General features: G+C 38.4%; 1 protein-coding gene and 2 long non-coding RNA genes across 4 annotated transcripts in view; 1 reads left to right on the forward strand and 2 right to left on the reverse strand.

The window, feature by feature from the left end:
• LOC126870228 (ras-related and estrogen-regulated growth inhibitor-like) overlaps positions 1-24,602 on the reverse strand; it is an 88,235-nt gene that overhangs the window by 56,647 nt on the left and 6,986 nt on the right. For both annotated transcript variants that reach the window (XM_050627752.1, XM_050627753.1), the window contains one exon: positions 13,489-13,545. In XM_050627752.1, the coding sequence (XP_050483709.1) occupies positions 13,489-13,545 (57 nt within the window). The remainder of the gene's footprint in view (positions 1-13,488; positions 13,546-24,602) is intronic.
• LOC126870245 (uncharacterized) lies at positions 16,591-19,174 on the reverse strand. The gene is made up of 2 exons (XR_007691244.1): positions 19,070-19,174; positions 16,591-18,962 (listed from the first exon to the last, which is right to left on the reverse strand). It is a non-coding gene; the product is annotated as an uncharacterized LOC126870245 (long non-coding RNA).
• LOC126870244 (uncharacterized) lies at positions 19,581-24,541 on the forward strand. Its single transcript, XR_007691243.1, has 4 exons — positions 19,581-19,711; positions 19,820-21,104; positions 21,265-24,338; positions 24,409-24,541. It is a non-coding gene; the product is annotated as an uncharacterized LOC126870244 (long non-coding RNA).

A 24,602-nucleotide genomic window follows, 5' to 3' on the forward strand; every position in this document is an offset into this window, starting at 1 on the left:
CGCGGGCTTAAATTTTCGTGAAAAAATCAAAATTCAATATAAAGTGTATCAACAAACTCTGTTCTTACGATTTGTTTCACGATTAACATTGTTAATTTCAATTATTTATTTTCGAAAATCGCTAGTTGTAAGATACCATCGTAAGTAACTTGCAAGTTAAAATAATTTTTAGTTTCATGAATTCAGATGAGATTTAATAATGCTTGGTCGTAATTTTAATTTTCATAATCTTTATGCACCGTAATTTATAATTCCACCAGTCAAAATATGAAAAATGTCTCGTTCTACCCACTACAAGCAGTTCTACTAAATATCAAACTAAACTTCCTTTTATTTCTACAAAAAAGAAAAGAAAAAAAAGCTTCAACTTCAGCAGGAAACCTTCCGACATACGGCTCTGCGTATATAGAACCTTTAAACGAAATTAATAAATTAATATTCGCTACGAGAGAAGGAAACGTGTATTTGCTCGCGAAAGAAACGCGAGGCTGCGCCGAGCACAGTAGCTCTGGCAAGGCGGATACAATAAATAAACGATAAACGAACTCATAAACACCTCGTTGGGAACGATGTCGAAACATTGAACGCGCGGAAACAAGCAAATAAGGATGCTCGTTGCATTAGCGGCCGTTACGCTCGAGAAAGTTTTATTGCCGGACAATGCTGATAGGGAAGCGATTTGACCCAAGTGGAGCGCTGGAGAATTTATTGCCATCGCGCAAAAAAATGTTCACGGGATGCCAGGCCGAAGACTTTCAGTAATCGAGACTCTTTAAAACGATATCACATAGAGATTCGTGCGATTGCCTCGCTCGCTTAAACATCATTCGCGTATCGATGAATCGGATAAATTTTCTTCCTAATACACGGTTACTAGACGTCAATTGCTGCAGCGTTAGGTCAAACGATAATAAAGAAGGGACGTTGAAACATTATAAATGGATATTATTAGGAAGATGTAATCTCTTTTTAATCTTTTTAATCGTAACCTTAATTAATTCTAATTTTTTATGCCTTGATGGTACATTCAAGCGTATCATTTGTATTAGAATGTTAACATGAGTGGAGTATATTTAGAGCACCTAGACGTGCAGATAAATTGGTTAAAAAAGGTATTTGTATGTACCATTACTCTGCAATGAAACGTTTCTTATCAGGTGCCGCATTTCATTTTGGTAGCATCAAATTCTTGTACAGAAAAACTTGGTTTATCCACGCCACGTTTATACGAACAACTTAAATTATTTAGCATGTGCCAAATTAGACGAACAAGATATTATTCAGTTATGTCAACTCACTACTGCGCCTCTGTTAGCCAAACTACGCTTCAACATACTTTCAGTTGTACTGTTATACGAACGCCTATTCCGAACTCGTACGCGTTCGATACGCAACTGAGTGTTTGGACCGAAATTGTTGTTCGACCTCAGATGTCCGACCGTCGATTCCTATTATCGGAATTAATAGGAGAGTTGGTGGGGATAGCTATTATTATTGGAGTTCGTCGAGCATGTTCGCAAAAACAAAGCTCTAGTGTAAACATACGAAAGTATCAAATGATTTGAAATTTAATATACCTGTACCTTAATTTATTTGTATATACAAGTTATAACAGAACATGCGAGGCCCACTTCGAGAGTTGAACGATAAAAAAAATTCGTATAAAATATATATTCAATCTGGCTTCATTTATGAGAATATCAAGGTTTACAATTGAACAAGATTTCAACAAATTTGTTAAACATCAAGAACCATCCAGAATGTAACCGGATCCATGACAAGACGTTTACAGACTCTCTCCTTGAGACGCAACGTGGTCATTTTTAGCATCTCCCGTGCAGATAATTAGACAAAACAAAATCAAAACAGGACATTCGTTATATCTCATAAACGAAGATGGATAGAATAAATATCTGTATGTACCTCTCTCATTATTTTTAAGTTGCACAATCAGCTCAGACCCAAAGTAGGTCCAGCGTGTTCTGTTACAACCTGTATAAATGTTATAAAAAATTTTTGCAATCTCAGAAATGCATGTAAAGACATCTAAAATATTCCATATTAATAGGTGAAACCATCTCCTACCTAGATTCCATTTTTATTTATCTTCATAAAGATACGGATAAAAATAATAAATACGTAAACGAAAATAATGATAAATATGAATAAAAATATGCATAAATATCCACGGCCCGCTCATAAAAATCTAGATCTGCATAAAGATGCCCGCTCTACTCGCCACAAAAATCCCACGATCGAATTGGATAACATACGAAGATTCTTTTATCCGCGGAAAAATCGCATCCGGCGATCGAATCGGCCGGTAGTCGCGTGCGATCGTAGATTTTCTGCTGGCGCGGGCGCGCGTCACGCGTGAGACGAATCGAAAATACGCCTGGTGATTCCCGCGGTCCCTTTCGCGTGCACTTTCGTTCGTGCACGCTTGAAGATCACTTTTCCGAAGAAACGCCCTCGAACGGTGAAAGCTGCGCGTGGGTCAGTCGATTATTTCCTCGAGGGCGCCGCGTGTGGGTGATGACGCGACGAAAAAAAATCGCCAGGCTTTAATAGAAACTTAATTTCGCGTCTGCCAATCGCGTCTTCCGCGTCTATCGGGTGAAACGTGGCGAATTGCCGGCACCAGACGGTGCGTATTATCAGTTTCACCGGAGTCGAGGCTTATCAGGCTTCTCTTTAGCCGTTTCATTGTTGGTGTTCCAGCTGATCTTTGCGTGGAGAATTACGTGCTTGTTAGGCTCGTTAGATAGTAAAATTGTTTCTGTACAAGGAGAGAAATAAGAGGAATATTTCTGGTGATATAAGAGATTATCTTTGTAAGTTGGATCTAATATTTAAAAAATTTATCTGAAACGTAATAGCTTTTGTCCGTGATCTTTTGATTATAATTTTAAGTTCAGTATTTTTTACGTGTGATAATTTCTAATTTTAAGAAACTTCACAAAAGTTTCGTACAGATCGTAATAAGTTTCATTAAATGGTCAATTAACTTATATAATTCAGTAAGAAAAGCTTTTAGAGTATACGTCTTTTGGGAACAAAATTAATATTCGTTGATGAAAATTCGATAGAAATTCGAAGGATTTTTGTAATAATGTAAAACGTTATATTTCTAAATTTATCTCATATACATTTATGAAAAATATAAAAAGAAATAGATGATGAAGTAGAGAAAGAAACAAATTAAAATATGAGCGAAAAGTGTATTTTAATTAATTTGCCATTAATCATATTAATTTCTAAATTGTTTAATAGCCACAGATATTTATCTATCATTTTTCTGTCTATTACATGAGAGTCTTTCGTATCGAGGTAATAAATGCAGGTTAGATTTGTTTGGGTTTGACTGTAATGAATATTCAACGACGTAGTAATGAATTATGTATGAATAATACGAGGAATGAATTTCGAGTACGTAGAACTTTCAATACATCGCTTATACATTACGACACATTATGTATAAGCATTGCAGTGTGTTTTCTACAGAACAATTTTATACCATTTCACTATTTTGGAAAATTCGTTTCGGAAAACTCGTTCTATAGAGACTATACATATTGAAATAAGCCGAAAGAAAGAAATTTTAAACAAATATATTTTACTAATCAAAACAAATTGAATATCGAGCAATCGACCTAATAAAACGAAAGAATAATTTTTCTCGAAATCCATATCTGCTTACGTACAATACTACGTGACCCATCGATCGAACACGAGTGATCTATGAATCGTTCGGGATGCACGATCTAATCTTTGCCGAGTCCAATTCTTGGACCACGAACGAAACGTTCCCATCCACGAAACCTAGACGACGACACACGGTACACTTGCCGTAGCTGACTTTCTAATTCATCATCTAGAATTATTCCACGCAATATGAGCGTCGGTGAAACGGATTTGCATTGTTAATCGAAAAATCGAAACGATCACGTAGCGTACACGCGGCTCCCTCGCAGCTACAGACGAAAAGTATCGATTATTGCTCGTGATCATGAAGAAACGATATCTCTTGTCATTACCTATCGAACTTATTGCCAATAAGAAACGCCGACCTCGTTCCTACTCTTCGAGGAGGAATCGAATTTAATTCGTGCCTGTATATTCGATTGACCATTACTTTCTATCCATGCAGATTGTTCTGTCGGAGAACGGGTAATCAATCGCGAGTGCAATCCGGATAAAGCTCGACCTCGCGCGATCGATCGAAAAATTCACGGGATTTCTGCAGGAGAGGAGAAAACTCGGCTTTCTATTTCATTAGTTATTGCAAGGAGCGAATTTTCCTCGGGCAAGTAGGCAAGTTTTCTTTGCAGCAGTGACATACGTAATTATTGGGCATTTTATATAACTTCCGTGGGATGTGTAATTACGTAACATTTATTCGATTTGCTGCTATTCTTTCACTTGCCAACTGATGGAATTCGGCGAGTACCTTTGTAATAGAGGCTGATGAAGATTTCAATGGAAGAAAAGATTCGTTCGTGTCCTTGAACATAAAATATAGAAGATTGTCCTAAGTTCAATATTCTACCATAAAAAGGTCGAAGTGAATGCTCGTAAAACTAACAATGTCTTATTTGATGACACGAAAATTTATTGTCACGTAGGTATATATTTACTGTAAAACAGAATTGGACGAACAACAGACAAAATAAAAAATATGGCTGGCTATTTAGTTACTATTCTTTCCTGCGATGTTCAGAAAATTTAATTACCACCGTAAAAATACATTTTGAAATAAATAAACACTACTATTGGGTTCGTAACTAACCTGTAGTTACATTACAGGTTAAATCGCACCATAAACATTTCCTGTCCGGTTTACAGCTACGACCCTCTCATGGTCGCGCTCTATCTGGAGCATGGAATAATTGCCCTGTATACCGTCCCTGGTTTCGTTCCAGTTTTTCATCTATCGACCATACACGGGGCATTGGCTCGTCGCTGACAACGTCATCCGTACTCGGCTTTAAGGGTCGATTAAGCGATTATCTCTCCCTGGATCGGTACGCGTCAGATTATCCGCTTCCTGGTTTCATTTAACACCGATTACCCGTCTTTCCACCGTGAAATTTATTAAATTTTCACTCTTTTTATGTAAATTAGTTTTTATAGTTTAATACATATCGATATTGATAACGTGCCTGACGCATCTATATGTTAGAATCTCCTACGAAATTTAGATAAGGTAAGGCTAGAATTCTTTGGATCAAATTAACCAGCTATAAGCGTCTTTATAAATAACTCGAGAATTTTGCACTCTCCTCGTAAACAATTTTTCTCGTAATTCGCTAAATTCTATTGCGAACCACTCTTAAGCGACCCACATTCGAAGTAGCTTATTCAAGTCGATATTATCGGCGTGATAAACGGTGAAATATATCGTGTACATTGACAGTTCGACTATCGCAGCTTCAAGTTTATTCTATTCTATTTTTACCATCGAATCAATTACATACAGATTTCAGTTGTATTTTTAACGATTCAAAAAGTACATAAATAATATATATACATTGGGTGGAAAATGTTTTAATCGCGTTCTAGATACCAGATCTATTTTTACGTGAAAAGTCAACTTCTACCCGTCCGCGCGATACTTTCGCCCGCAACCTTGTGCCTTTATAAGCCAAGAAAACAGAATTTTTCTTAACTCGTTGAAGCGTTCGTAGAAACGAAAGGGTAAATACCCGTAATCACGAGTCAATGAAATTTCTTCTCTCTCGCTAATCGACGTCATCACGTGTATTATCTACGGAACAGTTCACCGAATATCGTAAATCGATCGATTCACATTGTCAGTGACCGTATCACGAAGAAGGGATGAGAAAACTGGACATTATAGACGTAAAAGAGGTGGTTGAATGGTTCTAAACGAGGGTCCAGAACGGTGTCATGGGACACGCGACATAGAGGCCTACGGCGACACTCGAGTTTCTCTAATCCGGTTGATCAATCAGTTCCAGCAGAGTAATTTCGTGATATATGTAGTTAATCGGTTAGGAACGCGGTGTTTTTCCAGCGATATATCTTCCAGCTGGACGGAATAATTCCGGCCCGATTAACGAGTAACGCGGAATCGTAAATTTCGGTTTTATAAACTGTTGGCGCTTTTCGATCGAGCCTAGCGACTCGTTTGATCTCTTCCTGAGATCCTTACGGTATATAATCCGCGGTTATGTCGACGCTTGAAATACGGTTCGATCGTGAAAGAATTTCAAAGATTTATCGACTGCTGAAGCATCGAGGAAGATAGGGCGGACTACGTAAATCTGGCCTTTTTCCGTAGACGTCTTATTACGCGAAAAAGAAATAACACCGATACTTCCTTAACCTGATTCTTCGAATTAAAGCTGAATAATTTTCGAGCATACGTAGCGTCTATTACTGATTATTCAGAAAGGTAAAACGAACGAAGATAGAAATAGAGAGAGAAACATGTCGAAGAATCATACTGAGAAATTGTCGCTATAACGATTTATGAATCAAATATTTGGCTCCTTTATATCTTTCTGCATACTTATTTTACGGTAATCGCTTCATACATTTTGCTTGAATAAAAGGAAGAAAATAATTTTGACTGGCTTTCGAACTTGAATACTCCACTGTTTTATGTATATTTTATTTAAAAAAGTGCTATGTCATGAACTTTTACCAACACGCATTTTTATATTTTTTATATAAGAAAATTATTAACATATTAACACTATATCATACTATATTATATCATTTAATGTTATAATAGTATTATGCGTACTTATACCTAGAACAGTGTTGTACGAGCAATTTTCAAGTATCCGAACTAGAAACTGTTACAAGGAACAACAACTACGATATGATCTAAAACTTACAGAGTTAAGACAGCGTATATCTCTAACGAGCCACCCTGTGTAACTGCTAGAAACCATCGTGAAAAATGAAAAGAAAGTATGGAAAAATCGTCAACATCGAACTACCCAGCTATTAACGCACTCCACTTCCTTCGAAATCTTTGCAAGATTTATCGAATATTGTTCCCGAAGCTAGATTCGCGGAGATAACTGTTTCGACTGGTATTCAAGAACGCATAGATCGTCGACGGGACAGGACTTTCATCCACTTTCTTGTCTAGCACCATCCATCAAGCCTTCTAATTACAGCTCTTGAACATTGACCGAGAACGGCGTTAAACACTATCTACGCCCGTTCGCGGCCTTCCGTTCCGTGAAAAACGAACGAGAACCGACGCTCGTAACATTGTTCCGAAGAAACATGCCGTTCTTGCAACTGCGTTTCGTATTGTTAAAGACCACGCGCCCATAGAACGAGAGGAGAAAAGCCAGGACGCGTGCAGTTAGCCAAGAGACCTGCAGGATGTCGTTATATCTCAATCGTCCGCGAGGTTCGCTCGAGATTTCCTCCGCGATAAAAGTTCGTAAAAGTTAACGTCGTGATCGTAATCACTTGCCACAAAGAAAATCGCGGAGCGGAAGTCGAGCTCTACGGTCGTGCTTCCTGTCGACGATTTTTAAACGAATCGTTGGAGATTTTATGAGAAGGTACATTACGTATTGATGCGAGCTTTCGTGTATAGTAATTTTTGTACGATCTTATTCGGGAATAAAGAATTCATAGATCATAGAAATGATCAGCCTTTAAATTTTCGTAAAAATTTTACACGTATATTTGCAACGAAGAAAGCGAAGATTCCCAATAGAGGGAAAAGACACGTTTCCATTAATTTTGGAATTTATATTACTTACGATTTCAACTACGTTCTTTCAGCGTTTGAAATCTTTATAAATGTAAAACAGTAAATGGTAAAAAAATGCGCGTTAGAATCCTATTTTTTTTAACTATTGTGTAATTGGCACTTACGGTTATAACTTGAGATATAATCTACGTTACGATAGAAAGTTCGAAATGTTAAAATAAATAGTTTTACCACTTACAACATTTTATACGATATTTTATATGGAATTTATTTCTGTATTTTTCCATGGCGAAAAGGTCATTGTATCTTACCTTCCACGTGTATTTCCTTATCACACCGCCTATTAATTACGTTTCGCACGATAATACTGCATCTCACGTAGAAAAAAGAAGGAATTGCCCCTCGAAACCTAGGAGTTAGATAACCACGTTGCATAACCACACACTCGCAGCTATTAAATCATCGGCAAAGGGAACACGATCTTTATTACTATTTCATAAATCATTCAACGTCCACATAAATATTTCTCCATTTTCTACCACCCGTATACGTTCATGAAAAAAAGGAAAACAAATCGAAATCCAGCAGACCTTGCTCCAAGCACGTACACTCCATTCACCGGAACAAGCTGTTTCCTCAACAGACTCGTACCGAATCAACTCTTCTTCCTCCAAACATCTACCGCCCACGTAACCCAGCCAAGTTCCAACGAAATCTACGTGCAATGCCCGAAAAGGGCGCCTGCTTAGCGTGGACACGCTGGCTTCGCGATTTTCCACGTAACATCGTTTAACGTGAAATTCTGGTTAAAAGAAGCAAAGAAAGAAGAGGAAGAAGCAAAACGTCGAGAGAAAATAATCGAGCACCATTGAACTTGAACTGCGGTTCAAAGATTCCAGGGAAAGGACTTGATCCATTTGCAACAATTAATTAGATTCGCTATGCAAAGACTGAATTTGTTGATACTCGAGCTAAAGTTAATAATTAATATTCAAAATTATATTATTCGATCTTGAATCCTCTCTGAACAGCATTCGTCTCTTAACGTAACACGCGTATCATTAACAGTTGCTGTTCTGAAAGCAATGGACCAGCGTAGCATATATTTCCGCAATTCGTCTAACGGTTACAGCTATTACTCGAAATAGCCTCGACGCGTAGAAAAATTTCACGCTGTTTTACGATCGTCGACGAACTAGTCCAAATGGTCAGCCAGACAAACGCGCCACATTAATTAAAGTAGCTTTATCCGGATCTCTAGGGCAAGGAAAAGCTATCGCGACGATGGGACACACCTGCTTGGATTTTTCCACGGGCGGATATCCGTGGCGTCTCTCGCACACGGCTGCACGGCAATTATTATAGCAAGATAGCCTGCATGAGTTATGAGAGAGATCTGCATTCTCTTCTCGATCCTCCCCATAGGCTCTATTTCATATCGAGTGTTTAAATCTCCGCCCTCCACTCCTGCCGCGTCCACGTCTTGTCTTTCCTTCTCGTTGCGCGTATTTCTGTAACCGACGCTGGAATACGCCCTCGAGAGATCGACTCGCTATCGTAGCTAGGCGCCATCGTATTTCTGGGATCTGCTCTTGTCGTTGAGATTACATTTAAAAATGCGAAGAGTCCAATCGTTCGAGTTCGATTTCGGTCATTTTTCGTAAAGTTATATCCGATAAAATATACATGTGAGATATTATCTAATTGCTATTTTGACAAATTGCACAAGTTTCCTTTGTTCAATTACTAAGATCCTTTTTATATCTTTCATAATTATGCTTTAGAATCGTGAATTAAATTTATCCTTTAATTAACGCCTTACATCGATGTTCTACGTTCTTTCTGTACTCGTAGTTAAATCTCATAAAAAAAGAGAAGAAAGAAGGGGAGGAAATACACTCGAATCGCGAGGACAGACCACGAGGATACCTCCTAATCTTAAATTGCGAAGAAGCGTTTCATAAAATCTTCGATGGAAACAACTCCGACAAAATTCAATTAAACGAAACGATCACGCGACGCCATTAACGACGCTGCCAGATCTCCGAGGAGAATCGAAAACACGAACAGGAAACTGTTCGTCAAAGGCGGTCGCGAGAGTCGAGGAAATTAGCTTAAACAACCTCTGAGGAAAGCTGCATGAGAGGCTTCTCTGTATATATATATATATATATATATATATATATATATATATATATATATATATATATATATATATATATATATGTATGTATGTATACGCGAGATCTACGTCGCGGCGGGAGAATCGTAAATTGATTGTGCCGGCGAACAGGTAGGCAAGACTTAACGTAATACATTCGTCAGAAAGCAAGAAGGTGAAATCGAGCGATCTCTATTATTTAGCCAAGTGAAAACCGAGACTAAGTCGGAGACCTGGATGTCTTTCTCTCTTTCTATTTCACCAACCATTGTAAATCATGGCCTATTATACGCGCAAACGCGTGCATCGGTCATCACCAGGAGAACGTGGGATTCCCTATAACCGGCTGACGCGAATACGACAGCTGATAATTGTTTTAAAGCGCGCTTCTTCGTGTATCAGCCGATACAAGTGTCTAATACCGATATGGGAAATCCTCGCGTGTGAACGCTGTGTCCAACTGAAGACATCATACTGAGTACATCATAAGACCATAAGTATCAGGACATTAGCTAGTTACATTTATCGGAAGATTCCATCAAATTTTACTTTACTTGATATTTTATGATATAAGACGCATATCAGAGGTACGAAATGATGGATGGAGACGAAATAACAGTAAAACAATAGCAAATTTCTACTTTACTTGGTATAAGTCGCGTATGATGCGAATGAAATAACAGATTCGTAACGAAATAGCTAAAAATTACAATAGTCCTGATACTTACAGCCAGCAGTGTGTCTGATGCTTACAGGAAACTTCTACTTAAGGCAGCGGTAACGCGAGTCACTCGAAAAGATTAACGTTGCGATACACGTTGGAATGTATTGTTTTCGAAATTTCTGTATGTAACTGCTAGCGCGAATTCATCGAGCACGGGGTTATAATCGAATGTACCGAGATTACAGGGCTGCGCTTTTCGTTTTCTCGATTCTCACGGTCCGCGAGACGATTCGTGTCCGAATGATGAAAGTGGTTGTTGAACGTGTATCACTTACGTAGATTGCAGCTACGCAATACGAAAAGCATCACGTAACCCCATGCAAGTTGTTTTCGAGGGACGCGAATGGCGGCGCGCCTCTAGTAGCGCGATTAACAAAAGCGATCTATTAAATGGGCCATTGTGCTGTCCGGAGATGTGAATGACACGGCGCACCGCCACGGGGAAATTAAATTCTCTACCGCACACCGGCGAGATTCGCCGGCCACTGATTGAAATAATACACGCTACGGATAACATTCATGGCTATGGGCGATTTACTATGGGTTCATGGGCCTAGGATTTAAAGATCGCAGGTGAAAGATTCTGATTTTGTGAACTTATTGCCCGGGATAATTCGTTTGCCAGTGCAAAAGATCACAGAATATCGAAAACATCGGACAAGTATTAAATTAACCCTCGCATATTGAGTAACCTCGAAAAGTATTTAGTTAAAAGTAATCATGTAGTTTTTGATTTGGATTATGTTCTATCGGTTTCCGAGAAAAGGTTTGGAAAATCGTAAACAAAAGGTTGTAACTTAATGGAGATTTAGCTTAAATTTCGATTTGCATTAAGTTGTACGCGTACGGAAAGTAGATTTGAAAAAATTAATATACACCGATCATGCTTTTAGTATTCTCCGTAGGTTTGAACTTTTTCAGAATGTTGCGCTATTTTTTGATAAAAAGTGTAGGTTCGTCGAGTATCTAATGAGCAACTAGTACTGTGTAACTTATGGTACTCATCCTGTGTAAAATTACCTACTTGTTTTATAAGCTGTGTTCCTAGTTATCGCAAGCTCAAGAACGTAATCCCAATTTATCCTTGTCGTCTGTCCTATCTCTGCACAACTCGTCCACTAAGAAAATTACATCTACTTTATACGTCACGTAGCAGCTTCAATGAAATTACATATGTTTCTCTCATCATTACAAATCCATTCAACCTCACAATCAGAATCACAATCATTCGGCAACATTAATCCCTAAATTAGTAACTGTTTAGTAACTCCTAAGAAATGAACACATGCCATGTACACGTCGAAATCCTTCGTAATTTCGATTTTTCATTGTAAATGAATCACTTTCAAAATGTTAAACAGAAAAATGTTAGGGTTATGTTAATCACCGAAATCAAGGTACACGTTGTACGAAATAAGTTACGACTATACGAATCTCTTGTACTCCCATAACGAGTTTAAAATCTCTCATTCTGAGGGATTTAAAAACTACTTGGACGAAAAAACGAGAAGGTATGCACGAGAGTAAAAATGCAAGGGAACGAATCTTGTTGAAAATCTTGTCGTTGTCCCGGCACGACTCTCGGTATGCATAGCTTAAAGGGGAACTGGAACTCGCAGTAAGGAGTCTAAGATAATCACGTTTATACGACGGTCCGCATTCCGAGAATTCGATACTCTACTACGGGGAAGAAGTTGTTCCATGCTATCCGGAGCCGTTTTCACGATCGTTCAATTTGTACTCACGGCCAGCAATGATCGCTCCCTGAACCGAGCTGTGAAAAAGAAGCAGGTATAATCTCGCCATCTCTCGATCATACGAATCAGATTCCACTTTGTTACGAATTCTCGGAAGAGTTGGAGTTTACAAAGTGAAGATTTTTTAATATCGGTCGTACGATTATCTGAGATCGGCTTTGCTAAAAGCCAACTATGTAAGGAAGACAATGGAATTAAAATGTAGGGAATTAGAATTAGAGAAAAAAAATAGTACAAAGGTCTTTTAGAAATTGAATATTATAAATATTAATTGGTAGTTGACAAGCATAGTGAATTGTTTTGGAGTGTATAATTGCTTGATATTACTATGAATGTTAGGGCGATAGAAAGCGATCCTATGACCAGTTACGAATCAAAATTACCTAACATCCGCTAGGTGAGAGTTGATACGTGTAAAAAGTTCGACGAAATCGATGACAACTCGAATATGATAGGAAAGCGCTAATAATCGATTTGAAGATTTTTACTACAGCAAATTACAAGAAATTACACGAAATCAATAGGAATAGAAAGAAATCAAAGACATTGCCAAATATTCAATTAACTCTCTCCATTCGAAAACTCCTACCGTGATCGAAAATATGATTGAAAATTACTAATAAAACTCGATATTTATTTACCACCGTACGTTCCAAGTTTCATTAAAATTCCATCATCGAGATGTTACATTGTATTATTAAAATATCGGAAAAAATGCTTTCAATATACGTTCCTTCAAATCGACGGTACAATTGCAAAGATCCGACCGTCTACAGTGATTTTTCCCGATGGAGACGATACACGTTCCGTGCCATTAAAACGTAATCTCGTATTACCACGACAAAAAGCGGAGCATTGACGGACTGTAGTCTGGCAAAGCAGAAACACAAAGTAACGTTAGTACGTGTAATAAAGTAATCATCCGATCCAAGGAAGAGCAAAAAGCTGTGCGGGCAAGCTGTTATCCCTGCATATGCTTGAACCGCGATGGTGAATATTACAAAGTGCGGTCGAGTTGAAAGTAACGAGAGAAAAGCCGGCGATGGCTCGATTTTCGAACAACGCGTGGCAAGAACGAGAAGACGGTTGCGAAAGATGAGCAAAGAGCGAAGAAGAAAGGGAAAAAAGAGCGACTTACCGCTGGTTGAGCTGTACTCGCCGATGTATCGCCTCGTCAAATACCGCACTACTACGGCTGAAAGGAAAAACGAGATGTTAAACGTGCGAAACATTTTTCACCAGGAAAATACCAAAGCAATCAAAACGATGGACACGCTGTATCGTTTATTTTAAGTGGAAGTTGCTCGTAATATATAGGAATTTCTTGCTATTTATAGTAATTAATTAATGATACTATGTGTGATAGAAAGTTTCATTTATAGCGCAGCATTTCCTGAACTTTTCTGGGGTCTTTTCTTAAGAATACGAGTAAGATATACCTTTTTTCTCTTTATGTTGAGAACATTTGGAGAAACGTTTGTTATTTTGATTGCTTCGGTAGAAATATGTATATATAAGTTAATTGTTATGTAATTTTAAATAATTTGATAATAAAGAATGGCAAATGATTTAAACTATTACAATCTATTTAGTTGTTGTCACATGTTATTGAATATTCAAATTAACTTATAACGAGAAAATGAGAAAATTAAAATATTCTAAAATTGCTAGCTTCGGTTCTCAATCAGCTTTTTGTTACGTTTATTCGATTTGATAAAATCGAAGGTGACGCGATTTCATAGTAATTTAAATATATTTTAATCAAAGTTGTCGTCGGTATCAGGCTGAATGAAAGTGTCAGTCGTTCGTTTCTTAGTTTTAACAGGAACTGGTTTATATAAGTGAAAAGCGACTAATTAACTTCTCTGTTTGACCATATCGTATCTTTACGCATTTTTTCTGAAGCATTTCGATCTTATATTATAAAAACGAAACAGTGTAGTTTCCAAGGCACTAAATTCTAAATAATAGATCTTTCGATCTGCTGCTTATATCACGCGAAATAGAATAAAACTTTCATAATCGATAAAATTCTCCTTTAATGATACTAAATACGATACCTCAACATTAAATCTATATACGGTTTTACGTAATTACCTTGTTTGATAAATTTACCTAAAAACTTGCAAATTGGAGATAAGAATGTACAAGAAACTTAGTCTTAACGTCTGCATCGATATACTTTACCAGGACGTGGTCGAAAAATATCTGTTACATATATTTACGTCAATAATTAACGCACTTTTCCTGTCTAAACAAGTTAATTCACGTCGATAAATTTGACAAGTGTATCACCGGCGTTAGAAAGTTTACCTGTTAGCACGTACACCGACCATCATACTCGCTATTAAAGGAAATTACAGAAACTCCCTAAGTTCACATTACTAAAATATAATTCATTCAATTGTTTCTTGCAAACTTTTTAATTTCAGATAAGAGTTCGTTTTTATTTTCCTTGCGTTATAATACAAGTTCCATGCTTTAGTCATCGATAATTCTAATCTGAACATAATTTAAACCTTAGAGCGTTGTAATCGTATGACTCAACCATTTGATCATTTGATACCATTTTATGAGAAATCACTTGATAAAAATACATATAAACCGATACTATCCGTTCTTCGGCCGCTGTCCCTTCATAATCACGTTGTTCCACTCACGCCCTATCGATTCGATTCCCCTCATCCCTATCAAAGCAATGCTGCGAAACAAGCAATAACCGCAACCATATTTATACCGACAGAGATAGTAAATAATAATTCGCTCGTCGTCTCGAACGCCTTCAAAGTGGAGGCAAATTAAATTGGTAAGACTCGAGGGAGGATCGGTATATTCACGCTTGGTGGCTTAATTGAATTTTTGCGGGCCCTCCGCGAGTGTGTGCGGGGGCGTTCGGAGAGTCAGAAAACAGACGGCGTAGAACAAGGATCGTACGTCATTAGCTGCGATAAAAGTATTCTCTTAAGCCAAGCCACCACACCTCCTGTCGACAGCTCGCCGAGAGACGCGGAGAAACCCGCCGAGTCGTTCCTCGTGTAGCTTTGCGTTTGAACCCTGCAATTTCGCGCGGACCAAGGATCGCGCGCCATCCTATCGATCCGTAATTACACGGCTATAACGACCTAGCACCTCGAAAAATAAGCCAGCCGGCCAAAGATCGAACAGGTATAACAAGGGCGAAAAAGGTAGATCCACTTGATAATTTTGGCTGAAGTTGGTAGAAAATTTTCTCGCCGACCCCCGCAGCGCTCTATTTCGAGGCGGTTTATTTTCCAACGCGTACGATTTCGCGAAAATAACGGAGCTTCGTGAGCATTAGCGGTCGTTATTCTCGAGCTCTGGATTCATATTGAGAAAATGGGTTCTGATGTCCACGTAGATCAGACCAGTGGAAGAATGGTGGCTCTAAGATTCGATAAACACGGTAGAACTGCGTTTATCTGAACTTGTTGGGAGACAGTTTATATAACTCGTGCTCAGTCACGTTCCTCGCTAGTTATTATTTTTCGTTTACATAATAGAAGCTCGTGTTCCGATACGTGGATCCAGTCGATAAAGATTCAATTGATCGGACAGTAACTGAATTTCCGTCTCGATAAATGGAATTCTATCGTATGAGATCTTCCTTTTTTAATCTACGTGTTCTCCATTCAACTTCTGCCACTATGGATCTCATCAATTTCACGAAACTCGAATTAAACGCGAGATGCATAAAACTTCAATATGTTGAGAACGTTGCAATATTTAACATCATCCCAGATGGTACCGTTAACGACAGTGAACTTGTACCATTAAAGATAGTGAACTTATGTTGAAAATTGTTCTGCTCTAACGAAAGTGTCTTCCAGTCCTTCTCTTCCATTACATACTTCATCAACTTCATGGGACCAGTTTGTGGCTGATGTACAAGGCAGCGAAATAAGGTAAAAAATTAATATATGTATCAAATGTCTTACAGCGATTAATACGTAAATACGTGTAACTAATCGCCTACTATATCATGTCGCTAACCATGATACATGATAACGATGAACAATGTAGAATCCTGAATTACAAGCTTTCCATACCACAGGAAATCTCTCGTATTACATATTACAACTTTCAACAACTAAATACAGATTTACTGTTCTTAAATAATATCTTAAGCCTGTTCTCCTCGCTTCCTATTCAGCTAACTTCCTTCCAAATTTTGAGATACTTTATCCATGAGAAACGATGGAACATACAAAAAACAGTACGATTACTAAAACAAAATGCAATAAAACTTTGTTTATCCGACACGGTCGGCGGGCAAGACGCTTCGGATAACTGGACCAGTCTGATAATGTCGGATAATAAGAGTCCGCTAGTTCTTCCTCCCTTCGCTGTTTATCATTCGCATAATCGGAGTTAATTTCCATATAACTGGATTTTCCTAAGCTGAAATTTGTAAATAAGGCAAGAATCTTTATTCGCATAAGCGCGTATAGGTCGTCGCGTAGCCTGGGATCGGTTAATAAATATCCAGAATCATATTCGATAAATCGAGCATTGTGATGATATCAGTTCGGATAAATGGAGTTCCACTGTATTTAAAAATTATTTATATTTCAATATAGTCTACTGAAACATAATTTTCAATAAGAAACGTAGTTCCGTAGAGAACAGCAGAGTTAAAATAAAATCTCTTTGTTCTTACCCAAAGGTTCTCCACTCGTTCCCAAGCTTTACAGGTCTTATCAACTTTGCGAAACCAGTTGGCAAACGGAGTACAGCAAGGCGAAGCGAACCAGTTGGTTCGACTTCGCGAATCAACGGAACACGATGTTCGCGGTGCTCCAGGGACTCTCTTCCTCGAGTCCGCGAGCAACCACAGCGACAGATTTATAAACGGTGTATATACGAGAACTCGACGAGAGCACGGAGCCTGCACCGATCTATGTACTCAATAAGTCTTCGAGGGTCGAACCGAGAGGATAGGCACGTCGACGACATGTTAAAGTTCCCTCGTACGTTTCGCGAAGTAACGAAGAAATTTATGAAACGAAGTACGTATCCTCCAGCTTACACGCATACATTCGTACAGATACATATATTTCCACGTTTATAACTTGGTGGACGATTGTACAAGCATAGAATTTAATGACGTTTCCTGTACATCGCGCGACCATTAATTATCGTTATTACGTGTTTAACGCGAGTTTTTCCAGTTTCACTGGAGACCGGTGTAAAACACAGGGAAACGAAACCAACTTCCTCCCTTTGGTTTCACCACTCTGTAAATTCTCTCTTAACCGCGAAGTACATATACGTACAAGTGACCTTCTTCTCGTTTAGGAGTTATCGCTTCTCGTTAATCTGCAATTAACCCTTTCGCTGCGAAAATCATAGGTATGCAGTATATGACCCGCATTTATGTCATAGAACCGAAACACAAAATTACATGTATCGGTGATACATCATTTTCTTACCTACGTGCCTGATAGAAATTTCGCAAAAGTTCTCCTCCAAAATTGCGCGACTTTTAATTCTCATAGGTATTCGACTTAGATAATGCACGCATAACGTAGGATTACGTGACCAATCCGAAAATGCAAAACGTACGCACTAAATTCTCAAGTACTACGATTCAAGGCCACGCGTGAAAAACATAACAAACCACATTTCTCGTCTTTCATAAGAGGGTAATTTCAAGGTTCTCTATCATCTTATCGATCAATTATACATCGAAACTCCTTTTTCATCTGATTTTGGAATTAAATATATACTTTCGTCAGCTGTTCAAACCATTTAAAAGATACTAATACTTGACTATACTGCAGATATTTATGCAATTTAATTTTTTTTTCAAAAAGCTTATATCCACGAATCCATTTCACGCGAAGATACTCTTCAGCCATCGAGCGACATAAAGTTCAGAGAATCAAGAAAGATGGATATGCTTCTTTGTTGCGATCTTCAGTTGTCTGGCGTTTCAGTGAATTTGTTTAACGATATGCATTATCGTGCACCGTGCAGCGCATAACGCCTTATTTACGAGCGCGTCTGCGATTTAACTTCGATAAAGGCCCCGTTGACGCGTTCAATTCAGCCGGTGTGCACGCGAACGATGCCAACCATATTCACCTCTGTCCCCTCGGCGACACAGTCCCGCAACAATGCGACACGAGGGGAGGAGAGGCCAGCCACGCGCGTTTTGCACTCTCGCGCGTGTACACTGTACACGGATACTGGGATGTACAGGCGCCATAAATTTCCCGTTCACGGCGGTGAACTTCTTCGTATCTTGATACCACTTGTGTCTCGGGTTTCCCTCGGCTCTGAACTTTCGTCGACGGCTAGAGAGTTTAACACGTATTTTCGTTCGACACAAAGGTACAAATTGCGAACGGCTCGCAAATGTCAGCTCCAGCCACCAGGGTTCCCCGGCTAGAGCCGTGCACCGTGTGCCACTTCGCTCGTAGAGGCGTGTTTTACGGCACGAACGAGTCAGTAGTTTGGTTTTACTCCTTCGGCCACAGTGGTGTATACAACTTTCGTATCACTTCCATGTATTTCACGATTGTCAGACTGAAAATCATGTTGGCCTAAGCCATAATCTTGGCAGTTCGAATTCAAATCACGCGTTCCAACCTTCGAAAACATCGTCCCTTTACTTTCTTCATTAACTCTATTTCGTAATTAATTAACTTTATCTTCTACCGTGATACGTTTTACATAGCAAAGATAAAAAGTCTCACCATCTATCCTCTTCCTTCGACCAAACGGACAATCTTCTCGCGAATAAATATCTGCGGCCTTACACGCGCGTTTATTGGAGCAATGACGAGGGTACAGAGCAAAACGTGGCCAGTACGCCTGAGACAGGAGCAGAGGATGCGCTCCGCTGCTCTTACCGTGCCGTGAATCGCTCTTTTTTACCTTGCCCCCTTTATACGTGGCAATCGTGCTCGTAATTACTATTTTCTTACGTGCGCCGACTTTTATCTACCGTGAATCTATCTATAGATCGGTGTACACTGCACCGACAGGCGGATGCCATCGCCACTTCGCTTCTGCGTCTGTAAACCGTGCTTTATCCGCGTGATGTTCCCTCCGGAGTGACTTAATCGTTTCTCTGCCCTCTTTCTTTCGTTCTTGCGCCTCGAGCATTGTGCAATCAATCAGTTCGTTATCGCAGCGCGTTAATTGGTCGGACATTGCGTGAAAATTACATTTGTAAGTTATATTGGATGTTTAATGATATAGAGGGTGATTTAATTGAACCCTTGAAATATAGACGATCAAGGCTGGTGGCTGAGCCGAGAGATTTTAATTATGTACAGCATGCAGATGTTTATTCATTTATGAAAAACTCCAACGTGCAAGAATGTTAATAATATGTGAGTATACGTTGAAATTATTACCGAGATTTTATTCGCATTGTTATTGAATTTCTGAAGCATAATAGACCTTGAGAAAATTTCGACAGCGAATAACAACGCTTTCAGCTCGCTTCTGTTGCCGTAGAAATTGCGACACGCAGATTTCGAGATTTTTTGCAAATGACACAAAGCTTAAATAACAAAAGATTGCTGAATATGGAGAAGGATATCTTTATTAAGTGGAAGGTTTATTGGCCAAATCGGCTAGCTTCGCGAAACAAGAAATAAAGAAAATTGATGAGATTGTATCGGATGAGCATTGATCAAGTACTTTGGCACTAAAATTTCAAAGATCTCAAAAAGTGGAGTTAACCACTTTGGCCTGCGAACGGCACAAATATTAGATATTAACCTACATCTCTCTCTCTCTTCTTCTTCTTCTTCTTCTTCCTCCTCCTTTCATAGTAATAAAAATCTATCCTCCGATGATTCAAAGAAATGAAACAAGTAAAGAAACCTACATATCTCTAAAAATTACTATAAGAAATGCTATTATGATTCGTTTATACCAGTAAAAAGTTCTAAAGAACACATAATGATCAAATAAACGTCCGAAAGAACGAGCAAACAATTATATTCCACATGGAACTCTCATTAACGCGGCTCACGTGGAGCGTCGATTTCTTTTTCCTCCTCATCATCGTACAAAGACCTGCATACACAATATGGCTGGCGCGCGCGTTTTATTCGCTCGCTCTATCATCCTGTTTGGTTATTCATATTTGTTACTTCAGGGTTCGACCCAGTCATATGAATCAAGATGCACGAACGAGGCTTCAGGCCGTGAATTCATCTACGATAATAAATCGTCGCGAATCGCTGATTCACTCTTTATATGCTCATTTATGCGCGCGCGCGTTCGCTCGTTTGACCACGTTTCTCGAAATAGACACGCGCGTGTGCGTGTGGTAAAATTTGTTTCTTGCTGTGGCAAACAAAAATCCACGGTTGCTGAACCCTCGTGCATCCGTTTGTAAAATATTGAAACAACTGGCTGAATATTTACGAGCGTTCCTCCTTCGATAACGCGACCGCACGAACGAAGAATTCAATGGCGAGACGGGGTCGGAAAGATTTTTAATTGTTGGAATTGATTCAATGGCAGGGGCCAGAGATCTTTTGTCTTTCCACCAGCTAAATCGAGATGGAACGTAAGTGCGTTGTTCGTTAGTATTAATAGCTAATTTCGAGAGCATCCTCGGCTTTTTTTACTCGCAATATTATATATGTTAAATACCTTTGAAACAAATGTCGTTACATTCGTTCGTAAAAACATTTACGTCTAACAGAGGGTGGTTCGAGAGTTCTGCACAGTTTTAAGTTCTATACGCCTTTAACGTTGATAAGTTTGGTAAGTTTAAATTAAATTTGGGCAAGTGAAAAAATGCAGAACTTTTAACGTCAAGTATAGAAGACGAGAGTATTAAAGTGATTTAGTTTGAGCAATATTGGTTTTTCCACGAAGGAGTAGAAATTATGGAACAGCTTAATCTAGGGATGGAAAATTTCAGATGCTAGGAGAGCAGAGTATCGAATGTTCTAATATAAACTTGGAAGAGATGAATGCCTCCATGTAGAAGCGAGAAACGTTAAACACTTTATAGAAATGGAAAATTTCGGATATGTTGGAACGCATGTAGAGGAGAAAATTTATCGAATGTACAAGTTTGTTAATAACCTCCGGAGGTTATTAATATTCTTACGTAAAAGTGAAGGACATTTTAACGAGGAAGTGGAAGATTTCATTCCAATAGTCTAAAGCATAAGATTATGTATTATTTATAGGTATCGGATGTTCTAGTATAAAATTGGAGTACATAGACTATTTATATTCCTTGGTATAATTGAACGCTCCAATATATATACAAGTGGAAGATTTCAAATGCACGAACGCAGAAGAGACTGTCGAACGTTCCAATCCTTCGTGGACAAACTAGATCGTTCGTAGATCTAAGCTTATCCTCTTCTATTACTCTACTTTTAAAAAATCTAAAAAAATCTCATATTATTTATCAATATCTATACTACATTATACGATCGTTCTTATTATATATATATTAAATCCTTTTAAATAAAAATAAAAATTCAAAGGTGAAATTTATCATTATTTTGTATCTAAGGAGATATAGAACGATTATTATGATATAGTTAGAGGCTTCATGCGTTCATAGAAGCAAAGAACATCAACCATATCCATATAAAACAAGAAACTATTAAACGCTATATGTATCACGCATGTAGAAAATTTATACAAACCAACAGAACGTAGAACGCTATAACGTAGAATCGGAAGATACTAAAATACCCTAATGCATAAATGAAGAACTTTGAACCCTCTGATGTAAAATTAGAGAATATTGAGTGTTCTATCAGAGAACTAACAAACATCGAGCATTGTAATGTAACATTACGAAATATTAGATATCCTAATATGGGGACGAAGAACGTCAAACGTCACGATGTAAAATTGAGAAAACATTAAATCGTTCGCTGTACGAGCACTAAACTATCCGATTTGTAGAGTTACAAAATACTAGCAGCTTCGTCATGGAAAATGGTGAATATTAAATTCCATATTGTAAAACTAGGGGTTATTAAATGTCCCTATATAAAACTGAAGAATATCGAAAGGCAGTATCTGCTGTTAAACAAGATAAAATACGACAGAATCGGATAAGCGGAATAAAATAACGATTACGATGTAACGGAAAGGACAAGAAAGGCGTGACGTTTTTTCAACTCCCGTCTGGCCCATACTTTTTAACGAGCTGGTAATAAAGTGAGCCATTCAGCCGAAATGAATTTATGTATACTTCACGCGACATGGAAATGTGCACCGGCTTCCAATTGCCACTTCAATAGGCGTTAACGCAGATAAATGGCCCCCAACCGCAATCATCGACGTTCTTCGTGGCTTCCACCAGCTTTTCTATTAATGTATTCTATAAAATCGTATCGTTGCCGATTTACCGCGAAACTCTTAGCCACCCTTGTTGCCTGGTCACTGTCGCAATTTATTGATCCTATAAATACCCAAAAGCGATTGTCTTACGGAAATAGGATTTAAAATATGTCGTCAATCTTTTGCTAAATGTGAATCTATTTGTAGTTTGTCTGGCGAGTCTTAAATATTTTGGTTTATTCGAATTTGTAAGGATTTCGTGATCTAAAGAACTGTATAATCTAACACGTACTGTACACGTTGAACAAAAATTATTTGATTAGATATCGATCGGATATTTATATTTTCTCAATCCATACTACACCTTCCATTCATGATCAATCAAGCGTTATTTCCATAAAGTGAAAGCGTCATTGTATCCATCTCAGGTTCCACCTGATCCAATAGAAATAAAATAACTAAGTTTACGTTATCTAAAATAATGAATAAATATGAAGTATTAGCACGAGTATTCTATTTTGTACATTTTACGTATTTTCTGTTTTTGCGCTTCCATATTCCCCACAGATGTATATATATCAGCAGTATATTAATCAGTTCGAAAGGAAGACCACCATTTCATACTTTGAAATAAAAAGAATCGAACATTAGCGTGCAAGGAAGATAATTTCACTTGTGACTCATATTCTCAATCTCTTGGACATAATAATTTAGACTATGTCATATTTATATTTGGAGGAACGAAAATCGATCAATCTGAAATTGATCTGTCCTCTGTAACTTTCAATTTCATGATTACAGGAATTTCCGATTAACTCCGCTCTGCTCTTTCGCTCATTCTCGACTCAATTACGTATATCTTTCTAACCTTAAGGAGTATCTTAACCTTGAGCAAACTATGACAAAAAACAACTATGATAATAAATCGTTACGCGTGACTTTTCATTTCGATTCTCTATTAAACATCTTTCTAAAACATTGGGCATCTTCTTTATTTGCCAAGACGAAAGTAACATTGAAATATCAAAATTCGAGGGTCGCGGAAGAGTTAAAAGATAACTCGCTCAATAAATTCATTGTTATGGAAAGATTCATCGTGTGGAATCTCAAAACCAAGCAAACCTAACTGGCCGTTACTCGATTATGTGAAATCCAATTAACTTCGCTCCCAGTCCTTGTGCGTGAAATAATCTTCAAACGCCAGCGAAATAAAAACATTATCCAGTGGCCTAACAAGGTGGAACGGAAGAATTGGTCGCCACCTGACGAAGGAACAGAACCGATTCGATCCATGACGCGATTCGTTGTACCTTGCGTGGATGGTATGGAAACGTAGGCTCGCCGGAAGCCGATAAGGGAGGAAAAAGCACGTTCAGTGCGTAAAGTTGGCATCCAGGGTCGAACAAGGCGGGTATAGAGCGTGGCTCGGTAACATAACGGATGTATCGGATGTCCAGATCTCTCAACCTGCTGCCGCGCAGGATTTTTCGTGGCTCGCAACGACCCGCTGACCACTCTCCTCACTTGATATCCGATAACGTCCACGAAGGTCCTTATTATACCCAGCAGGACACAGCCTCTCCTTCTCACGACTTTTACGGATTCTCTCCCGGACCCGGGAATATCCGCTTTCTGATCAAACTTCGTTTGGCCACGAGAGTACGTCGAAGAGAAAGGAACAAGGTATATACCGTATCGAATGTAATTTTGAGACGAGAATAGAATATAAAGTATAAAGGTATATGGATTTTAGCTATAAAGGATTTTAGACAAAAGGAAGGGTTCAATAAGCAGAGAATGACAAGGGATTTTAAAATCCTAAGAGACCCTAGAAAATAAGAGAATATTGTTCAACGTTTCCGACGAAATTTGGTAAGTTGATGGTCTATCTATCGTTTACATTGAACTAGGTAGAAAAGAATTAATTCTCACGATTTTCCCAAAATT

The sequence above is a fragment of the Bombus huntii genome, chromosome 10, assembly GCF_024542735.1.
Source record: "Bombus huntii isolate Logan2020A chromosome 10, iyBomHunt1.1, whole genome shotgun sequence".
Lineage (NCBI taxonomy): Eukaryota > Metazoa > Arthropoda > Insecta > Hymenoptera > Apidae > Bombus > Bombus huntii.